This window comes from Oncorhynchus clarkii, chromosome 9 (assembly GCF_045791955.1).
Source record: "Oncorhynchus clarkii lewisi isolate Uvic-CL-2024 chromosome 9, UVic_Ocla_1.0, whole genome shotgun sequence".
Classification (NCBI taxonomy): Eukaryota; Metazoa; Chordata; class Actinopteri; order Salmoniformes; family Salmonidae; genus Oncorhynchus; species Oncorhynchus clarkii.
In genome coordinates this window covers 56,635,778-56,659,497 of record NC_092155.1, presented here as the reverse complement: position 1 = coordinate 56,659,497, position 23,720 = coordinate 56,635,778, and the positions used below count along the sequence as shown (strand labels likewise).

General features: G+C 46.6%; 1 protein-coding gene across 2 annotated transcripts in view; it reads left to right on the top strand.

Annotated features, from left to right (window-relative positions):
• The window catches only part of LOC139416600 (plexin-A1-like), a 281,448-nt gene that overhangs the window by 232,354 nt on the left and 25,374 nt on the right, over positions 1-23,720 (top strand). For both annotated transcript variants that reach the window (XM_071165454.1, XM_071165455.1), the window contains exons 11-18: positions 47-143; positions 3,130-3,320; positions 10,095-10,246; positions 10,715-10,835; positions 10,958-11,094; positions 16,762-16,929; positions 20,813-20,906; positions 23,013-23,249. In XM_071165454.1, coding sequence (XP_071021555.1) covers positions 47-143; positions 3,130-3,320; positions 10,095-10,246; positions 10,715-10,835; positions 10,958-11,094; positions 16,762-16,929; positions 20,813-20,906; positions 23,013-23,249 — 1,197 coding nt within the window. The remainder of the gene's footprint in view (positions 1-46; positions 144-3,129; positions 3,321-10,094; positions 10,247-10,714; positions 10,836-10,957; positions 11,095-16,761; positions 16,930-20,812; positions 20,907-23,012; positions 23,250-23,720) is intronic.

Sequence of the window (23,720 nt, the reverse complement as noted above, 5' to 3'; positions counted from 1 at the left end):
GTAGATACTGATCAATGTTTGTTTCTCTTTCTCTCCCTCTTTCCAGTACGACTATGAGGGTAATGAAATCAGTGACCTGCCTGTGGATCTCTCTGTGGTGTGGAATGGCAACCAAGTCATCGACAACCCCTTCAACATACAAGGTAAAACCTCCCTTCTCCCCTCCTCTTCTCTCTCCCCTCTTCTCCTCTCTCCCCTCTTCTCCTCTCTCCCCTCCTCTCCCTTCTCCCCTCCTCACCTCCCCTCTCTCCCCTCCTCTCCTCTCTCCCCTCTTCTCCTCTCCCTTCTCCCCTCTTCTCCTCTCTCCCCCTTCTCCTCTCTCCCCTCCTCTCCATTCTCCCCTCCTCTCCTCTCTCCCCTCCTCTCCTCTCTCCCCTCTTCTCCTCTCTCCCCTCTTCTCCTCTCCCTTCTCCCCTCTTCTCCCTTCTCCCCTCTTCTCCTCTCTCCCCTCTTCTCCTCTATCCTCTCCTCTCTCCACTCCTCTCCCTCTCTCCCATCCTCTCCTCTCTCCCCTCTTCTCCTCTCTCTCCTCTTCTCCTCTATCCTCTCCTCTCTCCCCTCCTCTCCCTTCTCCCCTCCTCTCCTCTCTCCCCTCATCGCTACACTCTTTTAAATCCCTAAGATCCCATTGGAGGAGCCCCTTCCTCTCCAGCAGCACGTCTTTGAAAGGGAATGAAAGTGTTTTTACGCATGGCTACGCCTCTTGCTAGGCCCCGCTGGGTTCAATAATGCTTATCTCTCCCAGCGCTGTTTGCAGTAACTCCTCCAAAACAACATGCTGCAGATGAATAGAGTGGTGATAAATAAATAAAGAGAGGGATGGATGGAATTCGAGGAAGAGAACACGATTTGGGCCTTTGTTCCTCTGTGATCTGGCTGGTCTGGGGTCAGATCCTACTATTGCTGCTTAGGAGGCTCATCCTGCTGGATGGAGAGCCAGGTCTCAGTCATCACTAGTGGAAATTGGCCAAAGTGGCGAAATTATTACAGTATGGCAAATTAAACACTGGGGTGATAGATGTGCAGAAGATGAGTGTGCAAGTAGCGGTACTGGAGTTCAAAGGAGCAAAATAAATATGGTGATGAGGTAGTTGGATGGGCTATTTACAGATTGGCTATGTACAGGTGCAGTGATCTGTGAGCTGAGATAAGGCAGGGCTTTACCAAGCAACGACTTATAGATGACCTGAAGCCAGTGGGTTTGGTGACGAATATGTACCAGCCAACCAGAGCATACAGGTCGCAGTGGTGGGTAGTATATGGGGCTTTGGTGACAAAACGGATGGCACTGTGATAGACTGCATCCAATTTGCTGAGTAGAGTGTTGGGGGCTATTTTGTAAATGACATCGCCGAAGTCAAGGATCGGTAGGATAGTTAGTTTTATGAGGGTATGTTTGTCAGCATGAGTGAAGGATGCTTTGTTGTGAAATAGGAAGCCGATTATAGATTTCATTTTGGATTGGAGATGCTTAATGTGAGTCTGGAAGGAGAGTTTAGTCTAACCAGACACCTAGGTATTTGTAGTTGTCCACATATTCTAAGTCAGAGCCGTCCAGAGTAGTGATGCTGGTCGGGTGGGTAGGTGTGGGCAGCGATCGGTTGAAGAGCATGCATTTAGTTTTGCTTGCATTTAAGAGCAGTTGGAGGCCACGGAAGGAGATTTGTATGGCATTGAAGCTTGTCTGGAGGTTAGTTAACACAGTGTCCAAAGAAGGGCCAGAAGTATACAGAATGGTGTCACATGGAGTTATCTTTTACCAATGGGGTATGGATCCATCCTCTGTTTCCCCACCATGTGGTGGAGCTGGGTGTCTCCAGATTATTTCCTTTCTTTTTAGAGTAGATAGAAGTAATATCACGATGTCTCCCGCATCCTCACACCGTATTTTAGACACCCCCATTCTGGTCATTGGATCAAGGTTATTTGATCTAAACACATGCTTTATGTCGAATTGCGTTTATCGCTTGGCCTCATTTGTTAATTGGCATTTGCGAACTCACTCTGCATATTGCTGCTTGAGCGTGACCTGATTTGTTGTTGTGGGGGCTGGGCCTGTACAAGGCTGAAGTGTCTGTCTGACTGCTCTGAAAGCCTTTCCATGAAAGGATTGTGGATTAAATGGACCCCTCTCTCTCAGTAATATAAGATAAGGAGAGGTTTTAACATGCACTCAGTGGCGCGTCGTGTCCTTTTGCATCACCTTGGATGCTGAGTCCTCTTTATTCTCCTGCCTATGGATTGTCACAAAATCTGTAATGACACACCCATTTCCTGATGTTGGAATACAGTCGCTCACATAGTAGCATTTGTTAAAGCTGGAACAGAATCTAAACTTTCTTAGTACCTGCTGTGCAGAGGCCAGTTACATTGTACTCTGCCCAAACTTCCACGCTTAATTTGACACAACCCCAAACTAAATTTCAAACCAGCCCTGCTTTATTCAAGCCCAACAAAGACCTTCCCTTCCCCTCCCTTTCCTCACCCTTCCCTGTGTTTTTCTCTATTTGCCTCTGTCCCTCCCTCCCTCCGTGAATCATGGTGAATTATCCATCTCTGCCCGACTGCCCGAGAAAGCCCACTTTTGCCTTGGTGTAAAGTGGAAATCTTAATGTAATTAAATCATTAATTTGGTTCAGTTTAATTAGCACCGCGCTACTTTTAAGCTTAGCCGTGGCAAATCAGATTAACGGGCAGGTCCTCGGCGGGTGGATGGATACGCCGTCTCCTTTGAAGTCCTGCGGCTGTCTGTGGAGCGCCGTGCCGCGATGTTCTTTTTTCACCATCTTTCTTTTGTTTTCTATCTCTCTCTCCCGCTCATTTTCTCTATTTATCTATTTCTCTCTCCCCTCTCTCTCCTTCTTTCTCTTTCTCCTCTCTCTCTCAATTCTTACTGCTAATTGCTAATTCTTTTAAAAGCATAACTCTGAGCATTCGTGCCCCCCCCCCCAAAATAAAACCACAACAACAAGGGAATTAGGTGTTTTCATGTCTTATTTTAATGCTTGTTTCTCATACCACAGCATGAAGGTGAAATGCAAGATGTTGAAACTTAGTCTCAAACAACAACAATTATATTCACCTCTATCTCTCCTCTCTCTCTCTCTCTCTGTTCTCACTGTGTTTCAGCCCACCTGTATAAGTGTTATGCGCTGCGGGACAGCTGTGGGATGTGTCTGAAGGCTGACCCCAGGTTCGAGTGTGGCTGGTGTGTTCAGGAGAAGAAGTGTTCTCTGAGACAGGAGTGTACGCCGCTGGAGAGTAGCTGGATGCACGCCACCGCCGGCAACAGCCGCTGTACACACCCAAAGATCACCAAGGTGAGACAGGCTCTAGGTGTGTGTGGGTGTGCAGTAGGATCCAGTTCAAATCCAATTTGATTTGTCACATGCGCCGAATACAACATGTGTAGACCTTACTGGGAAATGCTAACGTACAAGCCCTTAACCAACAGTGCAGTTCAAGAAAATATTTACTTGACCTTCCGAGTGGCGCAGCTGTCTAAAGCACTGAATCGCCACTGCAGACCTGGTTCCGATCCCGGGCTGTATCACAACAGGAGTCCCATAGGACGGCGCACAGTTGGCCCCGTGTCGTCTGGGTTAGGGGAGGGTTTTGCCGGGGGGCTTTACTTGGCTCATCGCGCTCTAGTGACTCCTTGTGGTGGGCCGTGCACCTCTAGGCTGACCTTGGTCGTCAGTTGAACGGTGTTTCCTCCGACATGTTGCTGCAGCTGGCTTTGGGGTTAAGCGGGCGAGTGTTAAGAGGCGTGGTTTGTTTTTTTAGGACGCATGACTTTCCCGAGCCCGTTGGGTAGTTGCAGTGATGAGACAAGATTGAAATTGGGGAGGAAAAGGGGGTAAAATATAACAAAAGATATATTCTAAAAGTAAAAAATACTATCAAAAGTAACACAATAAAATAACAATAACCTGGCTATATACAGGGAGTACCGGTACCAAGTCAATGTGTTGGGGTACAGGTTAGTTGGGTTAATTAGGGGTAAAGTGACTATGCATAGATAATAAACAGTGAGTTGCAGCGTTGTAAAAACAAAGGGGGGTGTCAATGTAAATAGTCCAGGTGGCCATTTGATTAAATATTAAGTAGTCTTATGGTTTGGGGTTAGCCGCTGTTAAGGGGCCTTCTGGATCTAGACTTGGCGCTCCGGTACCGCTTGCTTTGCGGTACCAAAGAGAACAGTCTATGACTGGGGGGACTGGAGTCTTTGACCATTTTTTCAGCCTTCCTCTGACAATGCCTAGTATATAGGTCCTGGATGGCAGGAAGCTTAGTCCCCGTGATGTACTGGGCTGTACGCACTACCCTCTGTAGCACCTTACTGTTGGTCAGGATGCTCTCGATGGTGCAGCTGTTGAACTTTTTGAAGATCTGTGGACCCATACCAAATATTTTCAGTCTCCTGAGGGGCGAATAGGTGTTGTTATGCCCTCTTCATGACTGTCTTGGTGTGTTTGAACCATAATAGTTTGTTGGTGATGTAGACACCAAGGAACTTGAAGCTCTCGACCCGCTCCACTACAGCCCCATCGATGTGAATGGGGGTGTGTTTGGCCTTCCTTTTCCTGTAGTCCACGATCAGCTTCTTTGTCTTGCTCACGTTGAGGGAGAGGTTGTTGTCCTGGCACCACACGGCCAGGTCTCTGACCTCCTCCCTATTGGCTGCCTCAACTTTGTCTGTGATCAGGCCTACCACTGTTGTGTTGTCAGAAAACTTGATAATGTTGTTGGAGTCGTGCTTGGCACGCAGTCATGGGTGAACAGGGAGTACAGGAGGGGACTACACACGCACCTCTGAGGGGCCCCCGTGTTGAGGATCAGCGTGGCAGATGTGTTGCTACCTACCCTTACCACCTGGGGATGGCCCATCAGGAAGTCCAGGATCCAGTTGCAGAGGGAGGTGTTCAGTCCCAGGGTCCTTAGCTTAGTGATGAGCTTTGTGGTCGCTATGGTGTTGGACGCTGAGCTGTAGTCAATGAACAGCATTCTCACATAGGTGTTCCTTTGCCCAGGTGGGAAAGGGACGTGTGGAGTGCGAATGAGATTGCGTCATCTGTGGATCTATTGGAGCAGTATGCTTCTTGGCTACGGACGTGAGTGCTACGAGGCTCTTTTGGATAGCTGGATTGGATGTACGGTGCCTCAGTAAAGATCTGATGCTGGCTGTGTACCAGACTACTGTTCTCTCTCTCTCTCTCTCTCTCTCTCTCTCTCTCTGTCTCTTGCTGTCTCTCTCTCTGTCGCTGTCTCTCTCTGTCTCTCTCTCTCTCTCTCTCTCTGTCGCTGTCTCTCTCTGTCTCTGTCTCTCTCTCTCTTTGTCTCTCTCTGTCTCTCTCTCTCTCGCTGTCTCTCTCTCTGTCTCTGTCTCTCTCCCTCTCTCTCTCTGTCACTCTCTGTCTCTATCTCCATCATTCTCTGTTCTAGTGCTAAACCTCACAATGCGTTTATAGCTGATTACATCCCTACCACCTACACACAGCAACAAGCCCAGCCACACTCCACCTACTCCTGATTTAACCTCGCCCCATTCAAGAACAAATCCAACTCATTCCTCTATTATTGCTATTTGCAGTATATTTGCTGCACCTGACACCTTGCTTGGGGGCAAATGCAGAGTGTTGTGTTAGTGTGTGTGTCTGCGTCCTTTAATCTACTCTGGAGAGGCAGCTAGTGTTTCAGCACATTATAAATCCCAGATATTGGATAATTGGCACTGGCACAGGAACTAATCCCTCCACGATGCCTGCCTCTGTCTCTCTCTCTCTCTCTCTCTCTCTCTCTCTCTCTCTCTCTCTCTCTCAGACAGAGCCCACAAGACAGAAGTAGAGGAAGGAAGGAGAGGAAGAGGAGGGAGGGGAAGGTGCCGACTGAAAGGAAATTCCGCAGTAAAGAGAATGAATACATAAAAATGCTTGATAGGTTGTTGCGTCATTCGGTAGTGATCTCTCGGTCTCTCTGAAATGGCACCCTATGGTCATGAAAGCAGCCCACCTTACAGGCTGAAAGGCAGCTGCTCTGTGATATGGTTGTAACAAAGAGCAGAGGACTTTGACTCCATGTTACATCAACCTACACTCATGAGAGATAACATGTTCCTCTTTAACAACTCTCTTTCCCTTTTTCAAATGTTCTCATTCTCTTGTCTTCATCTTTTTGACATTGTCTTTCTCTCGTCTCTCTCTCTCTCTCTCTTTATTCATATGATGGGGACTGTGCCTCTTTACATTAGCAGGTGGATTAGCTGGTAATTTCATTTGGAATATTAGAGTATTTAACCAGGATTTCCCAGCTCTTGCGCTAGGAGCCCCAGAGTGGTGCAAGTAATTGAATTATCTTTCTCTTCCTCCTCATTGTCTGTCAATAAGGAGCATCTCATGAATTTTGACTGACGTCTCGACTGCTAGTCGGTACTCAGAGGGCCCAGACATTCTACCCTCCCTTCCCAATCCATCACAAAGGGGTCTGAATAGCTCTTACGCCTCTCTTTTCCTCCTCCCACTCTGGAGGAACGGGGAAGACAAAGCGTCGGAATGAGGCTACGTCTGATAAGGGGAAGGGGGACAGGAGTCCCCCCTCAGCTAGTGTCTCTCCCCCCATAATAACCAACCCTCCCTCTCTCCTCTCCATCCATCCCTCAGTCTAGGCTGGTGCTCTGTTCCTGTGTGTGTGTGTGTGTGTGTGTGTGTGTGTGTGTGTGTGTGTGTGTGTGTGTGTGTGTGTGTGTGTGTGTGTGTGTGTGTGTGTGTGTGTGTGTGTGTGTGTGTGTGTGTGTGTGTGTGTGTGTGTGTGTGTGTGTGTGTGTGTGTGTGTGTGTGTGTGTGTGTGTGTGTGTGTGTGTGTGTGAGTTGTCTCAGATAAATATTATATCAGAGTGAATGCACTTAGCTGAGAGTGAGTGGGTAGGAGGGATGTTCCTGTGCTACTTATTGTCTTTCTATCCCCCGACCCCCTTGTTAGAGAGCACCCTGGATTTGCTTTGACACTTCAGCACGTAAAATATACATCTGTTGTTCTGCCGTGCGTGTGCAAAGGGATTCGTGTTTTATTCAGAGGAAGAGGGGGGGGGGGGTGATTAGAGAGAGAGAAGGGGATTGAGAGGGGTGTATGAAAGTGAAGAGCTATAGGAGTGGTGGAGCTCAGCACATTGAGGATTCTTCAGAGTAATCTAGCTCCTGTATGTTCCTACTGTGGCAAAAATCTCCAACTGTCAGGTCCGTGTTTCAATCCAAGTGGAGCAATGAGGTATTCTGCTGTATAAATGGGCTCTTATTTGTTCCTTACGCTCTCACTCTTTCTCTCTCTCTTTCTATCTCTCTCGCTCTCTCTCTCCTTGCGTCAGGGTGTGTGTGTTTGTGTGTGTGTGTGTGTGTGGGGGGGGGGGGGGGGTCATGTGAAACGACCCCTCTGAAACCAATTAAAACACCCTACTTCACTGTTTTAACTTCGGAGTTCAGAGGCCAGAGTTCAGTGTCCAGAGGCCAGTGTTTTCATCGTGACAGGTCCTAGAGGTTCCCAGGAGTCAGACTGAGAACTCATAAGATGAGCAAACAAACTAGAAAGGCTATAGAGCACAGACGCCTCTGAAGATCACAGACAATGTTGTGTGTCAGACCCCAGGAGGTCTGTTTACAATGCTTTCTGAGGGAGATTGGAGCCTGTAAGATAAAAAGCAGGAACCAAATAGAGGACATCTGCTCCACCATTCACACTGTTGTAGTTGTTATTATGGGTATAGGAGTGGCCCCTCAGCTTCACTCCCCTCATTACAACCCCCTCACTCCTCCCTGACCAAAACTACCCTACACAATTTGGCAGTGTCAGGGTAGGTTCGTACTGTGTTTGACAGCTATGCAATACATTGTATTTCTCTAAATGATGTTGCCTATGTGTTGAGTGGTTCCAGAAACATGGTCTCCTACCATTGGCTGTCAGCATAACTGTCTTCCTTCCCCAGCCTCTCTTTGAGTACATTAACAACCCAATTTACAGCCTGCCTCAGCCCATGTGGGCATGTGTCCCTAGTTCCCAGTCCAACCACACTGGCGTCACCCTGCTGTAGCCCTGCTCCACACTGGTTTGACGGCCTACAGCACAGACCTCTAGCAACCACCATTCTGCCACACTCGGCTTCTACAGCACCGCTGCCTTGTCATTATGTGGTAGAGGCATAGCGCTGGGGCTGAGTGAGGTTAGGCTGCCTGTGAAAGCCTAGTCGCTGGGGATTGCTACTGGGGCCACATCAGAACCCAGGGGTGGCCAGCCAATGAAACGCAATAATGCCTCAGGACACGCCAGGGCGCCGTTTCCCTGACACGCTCTGCCCAGCCAACCAGGTTGTGGAACAGGCAGCCAGTGAGATTACCCATAATTACCTCGTGATGGTTGTTAGAAGCCGCCTCCCGGATGCTGCCGCCTCACATCAGTCATCATATTTGTTTTGTCATGCCACACCTGTCCTCGTTACGGGGAGTAATTTGGCTAAATAAATCACATTATGAAGCTGCCGTGTGACATGCTGCCACAGAATGGCGATGCGGGAGCCGGTGTAATAACTTTCAATTAGGTGGGGAAGAGGCCTTTCGCTGTGCGCCACGCAAGGTTTTTCTGTTTTTCAAAGCGGATAGGTGATTTTTCTTCATTAAAACACGGCTTGCTGGATTATGGTGTGTGGGTGAACGCAAGAGAAAGAGTAGCCAAGACAAACATATTTTCACTATATCACTAATATCATCAAAATCAATATATCATAGCACATTTTTGGGCTCATTCAGTAGATTAACTGATAAATTAGAATCCTGTGTAAAAATTCATGTTAAAAGTACCATTTAAAACATTTTTTTTAATTATACCGCTGCTGCTTCCTGTTGTCATGGTTTTTTGATTGATGGTTGAGTCTCAAAACACCGGTTTTAGATATTCATAATATTCATAATCAATATACTCTAATAAGTTGACATTTGGAAGAAAAGTTACTCCCTACACACGTGTTACACTTGTGTTCAGATTACTTGCATTTGCTAAATATTATAAACCTTATAAATTGCACACCTATATTTACCAAGCGGTCACTCAAGACTGGAATTGATTAGCTTGTTCTACTGTCTACTATTCAATAGCGCATGCAAATGAAGCACTCACGTTGATATTGTATTGAAATCAATGCAACTGGGATGCTACAGTAACTGCTGTGATATGTAGACTACTGTTTGCACTCTTCTAACAGATAAACCTCAATTAACATTGGTATGCATACAGTATCTTTCGATAGAAGACAACCTGTCATAGCTACTTATCATCTTATATCTCTTATAACTTATAATGGAGTAGATCATTTCAACAGACCCCCAAATCGGTTTCTAAATAGCGACAGGGGTTGGCTTTCATTTGAATGATAACTTAACCCTCAAATCCATCAATTCAAGTGAGGCCAGAGACATTTCTAATGAAATATTCTAGCCAGCGTGGTCTGACAATACAGCTGCACTCTAAAGTCCCACTACGGACTGGCACATATAACAAAAAACACTGGTACTAAACCAAAAAGATGGGTCTGTTTTAAGCAATCGATTTTGTGAGATCGTGCTGCCTATTAACTTTCATACTAACATCACAAATCTGAGGTAAAAAGGATATGTATTTCCTGGAATTGCTGTGGTGAAAACATTAGTCTGTGTAATGTAGTCACACATTCTGTCCACCATAGGGAAATGAGCATAATATAACATAATTCAATATGTCCAAGTTATTCAATATTTGAATATATGATGATAGTATTTGTAGCACACTCACAAATGTGTTCAAAATGACATCTATTTCTTCCTACTTTAACCATGGAAAGAGTTTTTAAAAATGCTCCTAAGCACAATTTAACCAGGTGCCCTGGACTAGAGCGTCCATAGGGTCTGTGCAGCATACAGTCTCCCACACAAAGTGCCATTTAGTCTGCCCTGCGTAGACTTACAGTACAAGGTGTTGGCCTTACCTTGCCTCTCACTGACTGATTGGTTCTGACAATGATCTTCTTCTCTCCCTCCCTACTTCCCTTCCTCCCTCCCTGTGTGTTTGTCTTGCAGCTGTTTCCGGAGACAGGGCCGAGACAGGGGGGTACCAGACTGACCATCACGGGGGAGAACCTGGGCCTACAGTTCAGGGACATCCAGACAGGAGTGCGTCTGGGCAAGGTGCCCTGTATCCCCATCGAAGAGGAGTACATCAGCTCGGAGAGGTGAGGAGGCTCAGCTGCCTGGCACTCACCACTCTCACCCACGCCTCCTACAAGTGCCCTCTATCTCCCTCCTCCTCTCAGTGTATATCCCCTCTCATCCTCTTCTGCTTCCTGTTGACATTGTCCTTCTGTCCATCTCTCTTCACCTGTCTGTTATCTTCTTCCTCTGCTCAGTGTATAGAGGTCCTCTTCAGCTTTCTCTTTCCTCTCCTTTGACCTCCCTGCTCCCTCTATATACAGCTCAATAGTTGAATTTAGATAGATCAAACAATCTCTCCATAGAGCATTTAGATGGTAGATGCTCCCTTTCAAATTGGAGGAATCACTACACAAATATCAGACAGCTCTACTGTAGCTACAGGTGAGCTCAACACGTGTGTCTTCCCATGTGTCCCTAACTCCTCTCCCCTCCTCCCTCTCCCCTTTTCTCTCTCATACCTTCCCTACCATCACCCCTCTCTCCTACAGAATTGTGTGTTTGCTGAACGATGCCACAGGCTACCGGGTGCAGGAGGCTAACGTGGAGGTGTGTGTGAGGGACTGCCTGGCAGACTACAGGGCCCTCTCACCCCGAGCATTCACCTTCGTGGTAAGTAGCACCCAGGTGACACAGCCATGGTCAGGGGTGGATGGATCCTTACATTAGACAATGATTATTGGTAATTTTGTTGATTGCATAATAAACGTGTCTTATGGGTCCCCCTTCTACAGACTCCCTTCTTCACGCGGGTGCTGCCTGCCCAGGGCCCTCTCTCAGGGGGCACCAGGATCACCATCGAGGGCAACCACCTCAACGCCGGCAGCTCTGTGTCTGTCAACATCGGACGCCACCTCTGCCACTTCAAAAAGTGAGTGTCAGTCTGTCAATTCAGACTTCCTGTCTTTAGCTCATACCACAGTGGAGTCGACCCATTGCTGTGCAACACCTAGTGCAGGGTACAGTAGATCTCAGTCTACACCTGTATGAGGAATATTAACAGACTGCCTGTTGAAAACATACAGGGGGAGTGGGGTGAGGGTAGATACAGGGGGAGTGGGAGGAGGGTTCAGGGGGAGTGAGAGGAGATACAGGGGGAGTGGGGTGAGGGTAGATACAGGGGGAGTGGGAGGAGGGTTCAGGGGGAGTGAGGGGACATACAGGGGGAGTGGGGTGAGGGTAGATACAGGGGGAGTGGGTGGAGGGTTCAGGGGGAGTGAGGGGACCTACAGGGGGAGTGGGGTGAGGGTAGATACAGGGGGAGTGGGGGGAGGGTTCAGGGGGAGTGAGGGGACATACAGGGGGAGTGCGGTGAGGGTAGATACAGGGGGAGTGGGGGGGGGGTTCAGGGGGAGTGAAGGGACATACAGGGGGAGTGAGGGTGCGGGTAGATACAGGGGGAGTGGGGGGAGGGTTCAGGGGGAGTGAGGGGACATACAGGGGGAGTGGGGTGAGGGTAGATACAGGGGGAGTGGGAGGAGGGTTCAGGGGGAGTGGGGAGGAGATACAGGGTGAGTGAGGGGAGATGCAGGGGGAGTGAGAGGAGATACAGGGTGAGTGAGGGGAGATGCAGGGGGAGTGAGAGGAGATGCAGGGGGAGTGAGAGGAGATGCAGGGGGAGTGAGAGGAGATGCAGGGGGAGTGAGAGGAGATGCAGGGTGAGTGAGAGGAGATACAGGGGGAGTGAGGGGAGATGCAGGGGGAGTGAGGGGAGATGCAGGGTGAGTGAGAGGAGATACATGGGGAGTGAGAGGAGATGCAGGGTGAGTTAGAGGAGATGCAGGGGGAGTGAGAGGAGATACAGGGTGAGTGAGAGGAGATGCAGGGGGAGTGGGAGGAGATACAGGGGGAGTGAGAAGAGATGCAGGGTGAGTGAGAGGAGATACAGGGGGAGTGAGAGGAGATGCAGGGGGAGTGAGAGGAGATACAGGGGGAGTGAGGGGAGATGCAGTGGGAGTGAGAGGAGATGCAGGGTGAGTGAGAGGAGATACATGGGGAGTGAGAGGAGATGCAGGGTGAGTTAGAGGAGATGCAGGGGGAGTGAGAGGAGATACAGGGTGAGTGAGAGGAGATGCAGGGGGAGTGGGAGGAGATACAGGGGGAGTGAGAGGAGATGCAGGGGGAGTGAGAGGAGATACAGGGGGAGTGAGAGGAGATGCAGGGGGAGTGAGAGGAGATACAGGGGGAGTGAGAGGAGATGCAGGGTGAGTGAGAGGAGATACAGGGGGAGTGAGAGGAGATGCAGGGTGAGTGAGAGGAGATGCAGGGGGAGTGAGGGGAGATGGCTCTGCCAGCCTCTGACTAATTTAGACCTCTTGCTGGACCAGAGCCAGGACTCTCAGTGAAATACCCCCATTTACAGTAGCAGTCAAAAGTTTGGACACACCTCATTCCCACTGAGGCGCAGGAACCCGTAGAGCCGGCCGAGGCAGGCACGGGAGCCGGCCGAGGCAGGCACGGGAGCCCGCCGAGCTTACAATATGGAAAATAGTAAAAATAAAGATAAACCCTTGAATGAGTAGGTGTGTTCAAACTTTTCACTGGTACTGTATGTGTATTTGAATGTATTTATCTGTGTATGTACAGTTGATGTCGGACGTTTACATACACTTAGGTTGGAGTCATTAAAACTAGTTTTTCAACCACTCCACAAATTTCTTGTTAACAAACTATAGTTTTGGTAAGTTGGTTAGGACATCTACTTTGTGCATGACAAAAGTCATTTTTCCAACAATTGTTTACAGACAGATTTTTTCACTTATAATAAACTGTATCACAATTCCAGTGGGTCAGAAGTTGATATACACTAAGTTGACTGAGCCTTTAAACAGCTTGGAAAATTACAGAAAAGGATGTCATGGCTTTAGAAGCTTCTGATAGGCTAATTGACATCATTTGAGTCAATTGGAGGTGTACCCGTGGATTGTATTTCAAGGCCTACCTTCAAACTCAGTTCCTCTTTGCTTGACATCATGGGAAAATCAAAAGAAATCAGCCAAGACCTCAGAAAATTGTAGACCTCCACAAGTCTGGTTCATCCTTGGGAGCAATTTCCAAACGCCTGAAGGTACCACGTTCATCTGTGCAAACAATAGTACGCAAGTATAAACACCATGGGACCACGCAGCTGTCATACCGCTCAGGAAGGAGACGCGTTCTGTCTCCTAGAGATTAACGTATTTTGGTGCGAAAAGTGCAAATCAACCCCAGAACAACAGCAAAGGACCTTGTGAAGATGCTGGAGGAAACAGGTACAAAAGCATCTATATCCACAGTAAAACAAGTCCTATATTGACATAATACCGCTCAGCAAGGAAGAAGCCACTGCTCCAAAATCACCATAAAAAAGCCAGTCTACGGTTTGCAACTGCACACGGGGAGAAAGATCGTACTTTTTGGAGAAATGTTCTCTGGTCTGATGAAACAAAATAGAACTGTTTGGCCATAATGACCATTGTTATGTTTGGAGGAAAAAGGGGGAGTCTTGCAAGCCAAAGAACACCATCCCAACCATGAAGCACAGAGGTGGCAGCATCTTGTTGTGGGGGTGCTTTGCTGCAGGAGGGACTGGTGCACTTCACAAAATGGATGGCATCATGAGTTGGAAAAATTATGCGGATATATTGAAGCAACATCTCAAGACATCAATCAGGAAGTTAAAGCATGGTCGCGAATGGATCTTCTAAATGGACAATGACCCCAAGCATACTTCCAGCAAGGAGGCCTACAAACCTAACTCAGTTACACCAGCTCTGTCAGGAGGAATGGGCCAAAGTTCACCCAATTTATTGAAAGGCAGTGCTACCAAATACAAATTTAGTGTATGTAAACTGCTGACCCACTGGGAATGTGATGAAAGAAATAAAAGCTGAAATAAAGCATTCTCTCTAGTATTATGCTGACATCAGGAATTGTGAAAAACTGAGTTTAAATGTATTTGGGTAAGGTGTATGTACACTTCAGACTTCAACTGTATGTATGTATGTATGTATGTATGAATGTATGAATGTATGTATGTATGTATGAATGTATGTACAGTGAGGGAAAAAAGTATTTGATCCCCTGCTGATTTTGTACGTTTGCCAACTGACAAAGAAATGATCAGTCTATAATTTTAATAGTAGGTTTATTTGAACAGTGAAAGACAGAATAACAACAAAAATATCCAGAAAAACGCATGTCAAAAATTATATAAATTGATTTGCATTTTAATGAGGGAAATAAGTATTTGACCCCCTCTCAATCAGAAAGATTTCTGGCTCTCAGGTGTCTTTTATACACTCTTAAAAGGAGTGCTCCTAATCTCAGTTTGTTACCTGTATAAAAGACACCTGTCCACAGAAGCAATCAATCAATCAGATTCCAAACTCTCCACCATGGCCAAGACCAAAGAGCTCTCCACGGATGTCAGGGACAAGATTGTAGACCTACACAAGGCTGGAATGGGCTACAAGACCATCGCCAAGCAGCTTGGTGAGGAGGTGATAACAGTTGGTGCGATTATTCGCAAATGGAAGAAACACAAAATAACTGTCAATCTCCCTCGGCCTGGGGCTCCATGCAAGATCTCATCTCGTGGAGTTGCAATGATCATGAGAACGGTGAGGAATCAGCCCAGAACTACACGGGAGGATCTTGTCAATGATCTCAAGGCAGCTGGGACCATAGTCACCAAGAAAACAATTGGTAACACACTACGCCGTGAAGGACTGAAATCCTGCAGCCCCCGCAAGGTCCTCCTGCTCAAGAAAGCACATATACATGCCCGTCAGAAGTTTGCCAATGATCATCTGAATGATTCAGAGGACAACTGGGTGAAAGTGTTGTGGTCAGATGAGACCAAAATGGAGCTCTTTGACATCAACTCAACTCGCCGTGTTTGGAGGAGGAGGAATGTTGCCTATGACCCCAAGAACACCATCCCCACCGTCAAACATGGAGGTGGAAACATTATGCTTTGGGGGTGTTTTTCTGCTAAGGGGAAGAACCTCCTTCCCTCAGCCAGGGCATTGAAAATGGGTCGCGGATGGATATTCCAGCATGACAATGACCCAAAACACACGACCACGGCAACTAAGGAGTGGCTCAAGAAGAAGCACATTAAGGTCCTGGAGTGGTCTAGCCAGTCTCCATACCTTAATCCCATAGAAAATCTCTGGAGGGAGCTGAAGGTTCGAGTTGCCATACGTCAGCCTCGAAACCTTAATGACTTGGAGAAGATCTGCAAAGAGGAGTGGGACAAAATCCCTCCTGAGATGTGTTTCAACCTGGTGGCTAACTACAAGAAACATCCGACCTCTGTGATTGCCAAGGGTTTTGCCACCAAGTACAAAGTCATGTTTTGCAGAGGGGTCAAATACTTATTTCCCTCATTAAAATGCAAATCAATTTATATAATTTTTGACATGCGTTTTTCTGGATTTTTTTGTTGTTATTCTGTCTTTCACAGTTCAAATAAACCTACCATTAAAATTATAGACTGATCATTTCTTTGTCAAACTTTTTTTCCCTCACTGTGTGTGTGTGTGTGTGTGTGTGTGTGTGTGTGTGTGTGTGTGTGTGTGTGTGTGTGTGTGTGTGTGTGTGTGTGTGTGTGTGTGTGTGTGTGTGTGTGTGCGTGCGCGTGCGTGCGTGTATATGCAAAGAAATATATGGGCGACTGGAAATTATGCAGACAATTACATTGATGGAAGCTACTAATCTATCTGCAATATTAAAGCTGATCTACCCCCTTAAAAAATGATATAAATATTAATAATACCCACACCTCCCGCTGATCCTCCGTTGACTGGAAGTGTCAGTGTTTAAGATGCAGTGTGTGAGTGTCTGCGTTGTCTGTGTTTTTCCTATGTCATATGCAGTATGTGCATGTAATCTTGCTAATGTGCATACAACCCACAGCACTACGGTAGGTCTTTGTTTTCATCCAAGCTTTGTTTACACTGTTAGCATGGATAGTAAAACACTATTTCCATTTCTTTCCATTAAAAGGTAATCTAGCAGATTACCCTTTTTTTCTGTGGTGTTGTCTCCTTCCCTCTCTTCCTTTCTGTGTTTGCCTCATTCTTGTTTTCTTATTTGTCACAAACACCTTGTCAAAATATGTGCGGTCTTGGGAAGGTTTGTGGAGCGTACATTGTTCAGGGTGTTCCCATGGAAACGGGGCGAGGGGAATCAGAGGAGACATTGCAGGCACATCTCCAGGCAGGACCTGGGAATCGCACCAGAATCACTCTTCTTCACTCCTAGAAAGACTGCGGCACTTTCCCACAAATTCAAGCATCATTCAACAGTGCTTCATATTAGATATTGTAGTTATTGTGCGCTATGACTAGTAGTGGACAGTATAAATCAATGCCAATGGGAAACACACACAGAACAAATCATCAGTATTTTGTCCATGAAACGCTCTTTCATGTTCTTACAGGTATTGTCATTTAGTTTTCAGGGAGAGAGGTGCACTGGACCTTTACCAGTTACATTGACAAGAAAAGCAGTCATCTATATCAACCTTTAACCACCCTCTCTTTCCCTGCAGGAGGAATTCCCGGGAGATAGTGTGTGTGACCCCAGCAGGGTTGACCCCAGGCAGCACACCAGTCATGGTGGACATCGACTCTGCAGAGCTGAGGAACCCAGAGGTCAAATACAACTACACTGACGACCCCACCGTCCTGAGGATCGAACCCGACTGGAGTATCGCTAGGTAGGGAGGAGATCTGGGTATTTACATGCTTATCGCCTGGTTCTCTGGTGCTGGTCTGGGTTACAGTAGTGTAGCTACAGTGGCACCTCTGTATAAGAGACACTTGGAGATGTCCTACGAGTTAGCGAGGGGCGTACCACTGATCACCATGCGTATGTCTGTAAATACACAACCTTGTGAAAAGCCCACTTTGACACAGATCGCTCTGCTTCCTGGTAAACATGTTAAACCACAGCACTGTTACAAGATTCCACAGCCCACCCCCCCACCCCCTTCTGTCTCTGTTGACACCACTACCTTCTTCATCTACAATAGATTTATATAATAGGCTGTTGGAATGGAATGGGGAGTATTCCCATCGCTCTGTGGGACTGGCTGTGGAGCAGCTGTGGCCCAACCGCTGCCCCAGACACCCCATGCCTCTGTGCGCTGTGTGTGGAGGGGGTGAAGGTGGCTACAGAGCCTTAGCCTGGATGGGTGAATGGGCTAACCGACTGACTGCCCCCCCCCAATGTCTCTAGCGATTCGCCTCATATCTGGGCTCCATCTGGCCCAGTGCATAACAGCAATCAGAAAAACAGACAGGAACACATGTACACATACATGAACAAATGAAAAACAAATGACTGAGATTCCTGGATCTCTCAAAGACAAAATTGTCTCAGGTGATTGATGTGATCGCTACAGGCCTAAATGGCAGCATAGCATAAACCAGTGGCTAGGAGATGTGTGAACAACATGTTGTTCATCTGTTCACAAAGTTCCACTTTCATGTCTATGTTAACTGCAGTGCACATTCACTACATTGCAATGTTTTGAATAGGGAGTTGTATACTGGTACATTTACAGTGCCTTGCGAAAGTATTCGGCCCCCTTGAACTTTGCGACCTTTTGCCACATTTCAGGCTTCAAACATAAATATATAAAACTGTATTTTTTTGTGAAGAATCAACAACAAGTGGGACACAATCGTGAAGTGGAACGACATTTATTGGATATTTCAAACTTTTTTAACAAATCAAAAACTGAAAAATTGGGCGTGCAAAATTATTCAGCCCCTTTACTTTCAGTGCAGCAAACTCTCTCCAGAAGTTCAGTGAGGATCTCTGAATGATCCAATGTTGACCTAAATGACTAATGATGATAAATACAATCCACCTGTGTGTAATCAAGTCTCCGTATAAATGCACCTGCACTGTGATAGTCTCAGAGGTCCGTCAAAAGCGCAGAGAGCATCATGAAGAACAAGGAACACACCAGGCAGGTCCGAGATACTGTTGTGAAGAAGTTTAAAGCCGGATTTGGATACAAAAAGATTTCCCAAGCTTTAAACATCCCAAGGAGCACTGTGCAAGTGATAATATTGAAATGGAAGGAGTATCAGACAACTGCAAATCTACCAAGACCTGGCCGTCCCTCTAAAGTTTCAGCTCATACAAGGAGAAGACTGATCAGAGATGCAGCCAAGAGGCCCATGATCACTCTGGATGAACTGCAGAGATCTACAGCTGAGGTGGGAGACTCTGTCCATAGGACAACAATCAGTCGTATATTGCACAAATCTGGCCTTTATGGAAGAGTTGCAAGAAGAAAGCCATTTCTTAAAGATATCCATAAAAAGTGTCGTTTAAAGTTTGCCACAAGCCACCTGAGAGACACACCAAACATGTGGAAGAAGGTGCTCTGGTCAGATGAAACCAAAATTGAACTTTTTGGCAACAATGCAAAACGTTATGTTTGGCGTAAAAGCAACACAGCTCATCACCCTGGTCACACCATCCCCACTGTCAAACATGGTGGTGGCAGCATCATGGTTTGGGCCTGCTTTTCTTCAGCAGGGACAGGGAAGATGGTTAAAATTGATGGGAAGATGGATGGAGCCAAATACAGGACCATTCTGGAAGAAAACCTGATGGAGTCTGCAAAAGACCTGAGACTGGGACGGAGATTTGTCTTCCAACAAGACAATGATCCAAAACATAAAGCAAAATCTACAATGGAATGGTTCAAAAATAAACATATCCAGGTGTTAGAATGGCCAAGTCAAAGTCCAGACATGAATCCAATCGAGAATCTGTGGAAAGAACTGAAAACTGCTGTTCACAAATGCTCTCCATCCAACCTCACTGAGCTCGAGCTGTTTTGCAAGGAGGAATGGGAAAAAATTCAGTCTCTCGATGTGCAAAACTGATAGAGACATACCCCAAGCGACTTACAGCTGTAATCGCAGCAAAAGGTGGCGCTACAAAGTATTAACTTAAGGGGTCTGAATAATTTTGCACGCCCAATTTTTCAGTTTTTGATTTGTTAAAAAAGTTTGAAATATCCAATAAATGTCGTTCCACTTCATGATTGTGTCCCACTTGTTGTTGATTCTCACAAAAACATACAGTTTTATATCTTTATGTTTGAAGCCTGAAATGTGGCAAAAGGTCGCAAAGTTCAAGGGGGCCGAATACTTTCGCAAGGCACTGTAGATGTGCTCATATCGTATTTGTAACTTTCTGAAAAAAGAGACTAGATTAAAACACTTCTTGGTTTTCTGGAGTGAAAAAAATAAAATAAATAGCTTATTGATTGAATAAGTGGCTGCTAAATTGCTTCATAATATACAGCAAAGAGAGAATACGATTAACAAAGTAGAAGGGAAGCGCTAGAGTAATTGAGAGAGAATGAAAAAGGAGAGGAAAAAGCAGGAATCCATTCACTAAGTTACTTTGTCAAAGCCCAGTGGAGCCAGGTTGCTGAGCTCCATGCAGATTGTGGCTGGGGCTAGAGCTGGGCATGGGGCCGGGTGCTGGGGTCTGGGTGGGGCTGGGGCTAGAGCTGGGCATGGGGGCTGGGCCTGGGTCTGGGGTCTAGATGGGGCTGGGGCTAGAGCTGGGCATGGGGCCTGGGGCTGGGGTCTGGATAGGGCTGGGGCTAGAGCTGGGCATGGGGTCTGGGTGGGGCTGGGGCTAGAGCTGGGCATGGGGCCTGGGATCTGGGTGGGGCTAGAGCTGGGCATGGGGCCTGGGGCTGGGGTCTGGATGGGGCTGGGACTGGGGCTCTAGATGGGGGTGGGACTGGGACTCTGGATGGGACTGGGGCTCTGAATGGGAATGGGGCTCTGGATGGGGGTGGGAATGGGGCTCTGGATGGGGCTGGGACTGGGGCTCTGGATGGGATTGGGGCTCTGGATGGGACTGGGGCTCTGGATGGGGGTGGCGCTGGGACTGGGGCTCTGGATGGGGCTCTGGATGGGACTGGGGCTCTGGATGGAGCTGGGGCTCTGGATGGTACTGGGGCTGCGCTGGTGGGGAAGAGAGAGAGAGATGTAACGTCGGTTAAGCGTTAAGCGTATAGAGTTAAGAGGGCTTTCTGGGAGCCGGGCTGGAGGTAGAGGCTTTACACAAATACTTCTGTGGGGAAGTTGGTGTCGGCTTCCAGCTGTATTAAGGCAGTCTCAGCCTTATCCCCAGTCTCAGCCCCAGCACCAGCCTCATCCCCTGTCTCAACCTCAGCCTCAGCCTCAGCCCCAGCCTCGGCCAGAAGCTGCCTGTCCATGCATTTAGGGGGAAGGAAGTCGACAGCAGAGAACACAGCACTCACCAGGGTAGATAAAGGAAAGCACAGGGGTGAAGGCACGCATTACTTCCCAGACATAGTGGGTGTTATTATGCACGGGCTTTCCAGACACTGTGATTGTAACTAGTCACTCCATTTGTGACTGTCTCCTAGTACTTACAGTACACATACAACACATCTTATATTCAGGGTGTATATTCACCACTTCACCCAATGCTGGCAACTGAATATACTTCAATCTACTGATGTCTTCTAATTTGTTATGCATGTTCACATTTACGTAATTGTTAAGCAAGTTATTATTTTGTCTCGTCAGTGGTGGAACCCTGTTGACCATCAGCGGTACTAACCTAGCCACCATCAGAGAGCCCAAGATCAGAGCTAAGTATGGCTCTGCCGAGTCTTTCCATGTGAGTATGAACCTGGCCAGCTCCCTCAATACACACACCTCACTCACTCACACACCTCACCCACACACACCTCACTCACACACACACGCCTCACTCACACGCTAGTGATTTGCGGGTTGACTCATAACCCGTAGTCCCCGATGAAAACAATACCTTAAAAAATCCATAAATGTATAATTCTTGTGTAATTTAGGTTTTTCTTTCAATTTTGGGGGCTATCTGTCATTATAGCATAAGCCTTAACTTTAGGTCCTAACTGTACACGCGCCAAATAGCCTACATGCCCATCGACAAATGCTTTTGGGAACGTGCAGACAAAGTTAACGTTGATCTACAAAGACAAAAAGGACAAAGTCAGAGTTTAATTCAATAAGAGAAATGCTGAAAAATGGAGAGTTGAAAATGAAGAGAAAGGAGGGCTGGAAAATGAATGTTGTTTGGGAAAGATTTGGTGAAGTGGTGAAAGAGGATGATGGCAGTAATGTATGATGATTGTGAAGCGCTGTACAAATTCAACAGTCACAAGATGGGGACTTCAAATAGGCCTATGGCACGTCAAGGGAACTGTAGCCTACTGTTTAGATGGGTTAAATGGAAACTGAAATCTAGACATTGACTGTAGGTCTATAACCTCTCAAATAGCCTTCATATTAACTCCTGCAGAATTAAGCATTTCTTGCAGTAAAATGATACCCCAAATATAGGCTACATTTTGAGTTGGGAACAGAAATGGAAATATGATAAATTTATTTTTGCATCTTGAGAGAATGCGAATGCACAATTAGAGTCTGTAGAGGTGCTATCTTTATCAGCATCATAGACGCTGAAAGTATTTCAACCACATAAAATATGCATACAACCCCAAGTGAAATCTTATCAGAAACATGTTGGGTCATTTTAACAGCTTTCTAATGATCAAACTGATGTCATTTGGAATTTTTCCACATTTCCCGTTTTTGTTTTGTTATTGTATTTTCTCCCCGGTCCCTAAATGTCTTCTCTCTGTGAATAAAGCAGAAATTACAGATTAAACTTTACTGATGTCAACGAGATTGAAGCATTCATTCTAACGATTTATTACATTATTGGTGAAGCTGCATGTATCTAATTATAGACAAGTTGACTAACAAATAGCCTTACAAAATTTCAGAGATCATAAGCAGAAACATATGTAAAAAATCCTTCATCCTCTGTCAAAAATGTGTTGTCGTCTCTGATTTTAACCTACAACTCATTGTCTATATTAGCTCGATAGGGTTGGTGTAGCCTCAGACACACCTCACTCACACACACACACACACACACACACACACACACACACACACACACACACACACACACACACACACACACACACCTCACTCACACACACTCACACCTCACTCACACACACACACACACACACTCACACCTCACTCACACACATTTCAGTCACACACACACACACACCTTGAACTCACACACAGACACACCTCACTCACACCTCAACTCACTCACACACACACACCTCACCTACACACACCATGTCACACGGTGTGTCTTCCAAGGTGGCCGTCAGACTGTCTGCCCATTCAGTGTCTTGTTTCTGCCCTGCTCCTTGGAACAAGACATCCAACACCCCCCCAGGCCGTTTAACCTTTCAAATGTCACAGGACAACAAAGCAGTGTTGGCAAATCCCCCCTCACCCCTCACCTTGCACCACGGGGCTCCATTAACCTTTCCTCCAGTTCTAACAGAAGGGAATCAACTTCTGCTTAATGACCGTGTCCTAATGCCCCGTCCCTTGTGCTCAGTTTAAACTAGCTTCTCCTCTAGATTCAATGCTGCTGAGGTCCTTGTGCTCAATGTTGGTTAGCATGTTTAGTGGTCCCTGTAGAGGAGCATACAGTGTAGGTGATTATTACAGTTCTGAAAATACTAGCAATGGCTGGAGACATAAACACAACACACCAAAGCAGTAATATTTTCCTAGACTTACGAATGTTTCGCTGGGGATTAGAGAACCGATAATGAGATATATATAAACCAATACAGCAACCTGGGTTCCCTAGGGGACCAAACAATTTGTCATATCACACTTTACTAAAAACAATTTTCCCTCTCAGAACTGCACAGTGTTTAATAACTCTGTGATGGTGTGCCTGGCCCCGTCGGTTTCCGACTCCGAGAGGGGCTTCTCAGACACGGGCAGTGGGCCGGATGAGATCGGCTTCTACATGGACAACGTCCACGCTCTGATGGTGGTCAACGAGACGTTCAGCTACTACCCCGACCCCGTGTTCGAACTCCTCAGCCCCACCGGGGTCCTGGAGCTAAAACCCACCTCACCTCTAATCCTCAAGGTAAAGAGCCCGAGCAGAGTGGCTGGAGTCGGGGGGTGAACACTCAGGATCAGAGAGGCTCACGCATTTTAATGACTTGATATTGATGTTGTTAAATGTTTACCAGGGATTTGTCTTTCACCTGTCTATCTCATAAACCATAAATATAATTGTATTTGTTTAGCTTAAATCCCTATTGAAATACAGTGTATAATTCTACTATTATATAAAATAATCGACTGATTATTCGATGTAGGTATCCCCCAGCTCCGACTCAAAACATAAAAATTGTGATGGCGGTGCTTCATTATTTTCCTGTTAGCCAATTGAAATAGAAAATAAAAACAGAGCAACTATAATTTCTTTAAATGAAATGTATTAACGAAACCTTTTCTGATTGCAGAGAGAATCCCCCGCCTGGCTTGTTAAAACTAACCTCCACATTAGCACAGTGATGAGAATAAGAAAAAGCAATTTGGTGAAATAATCAGG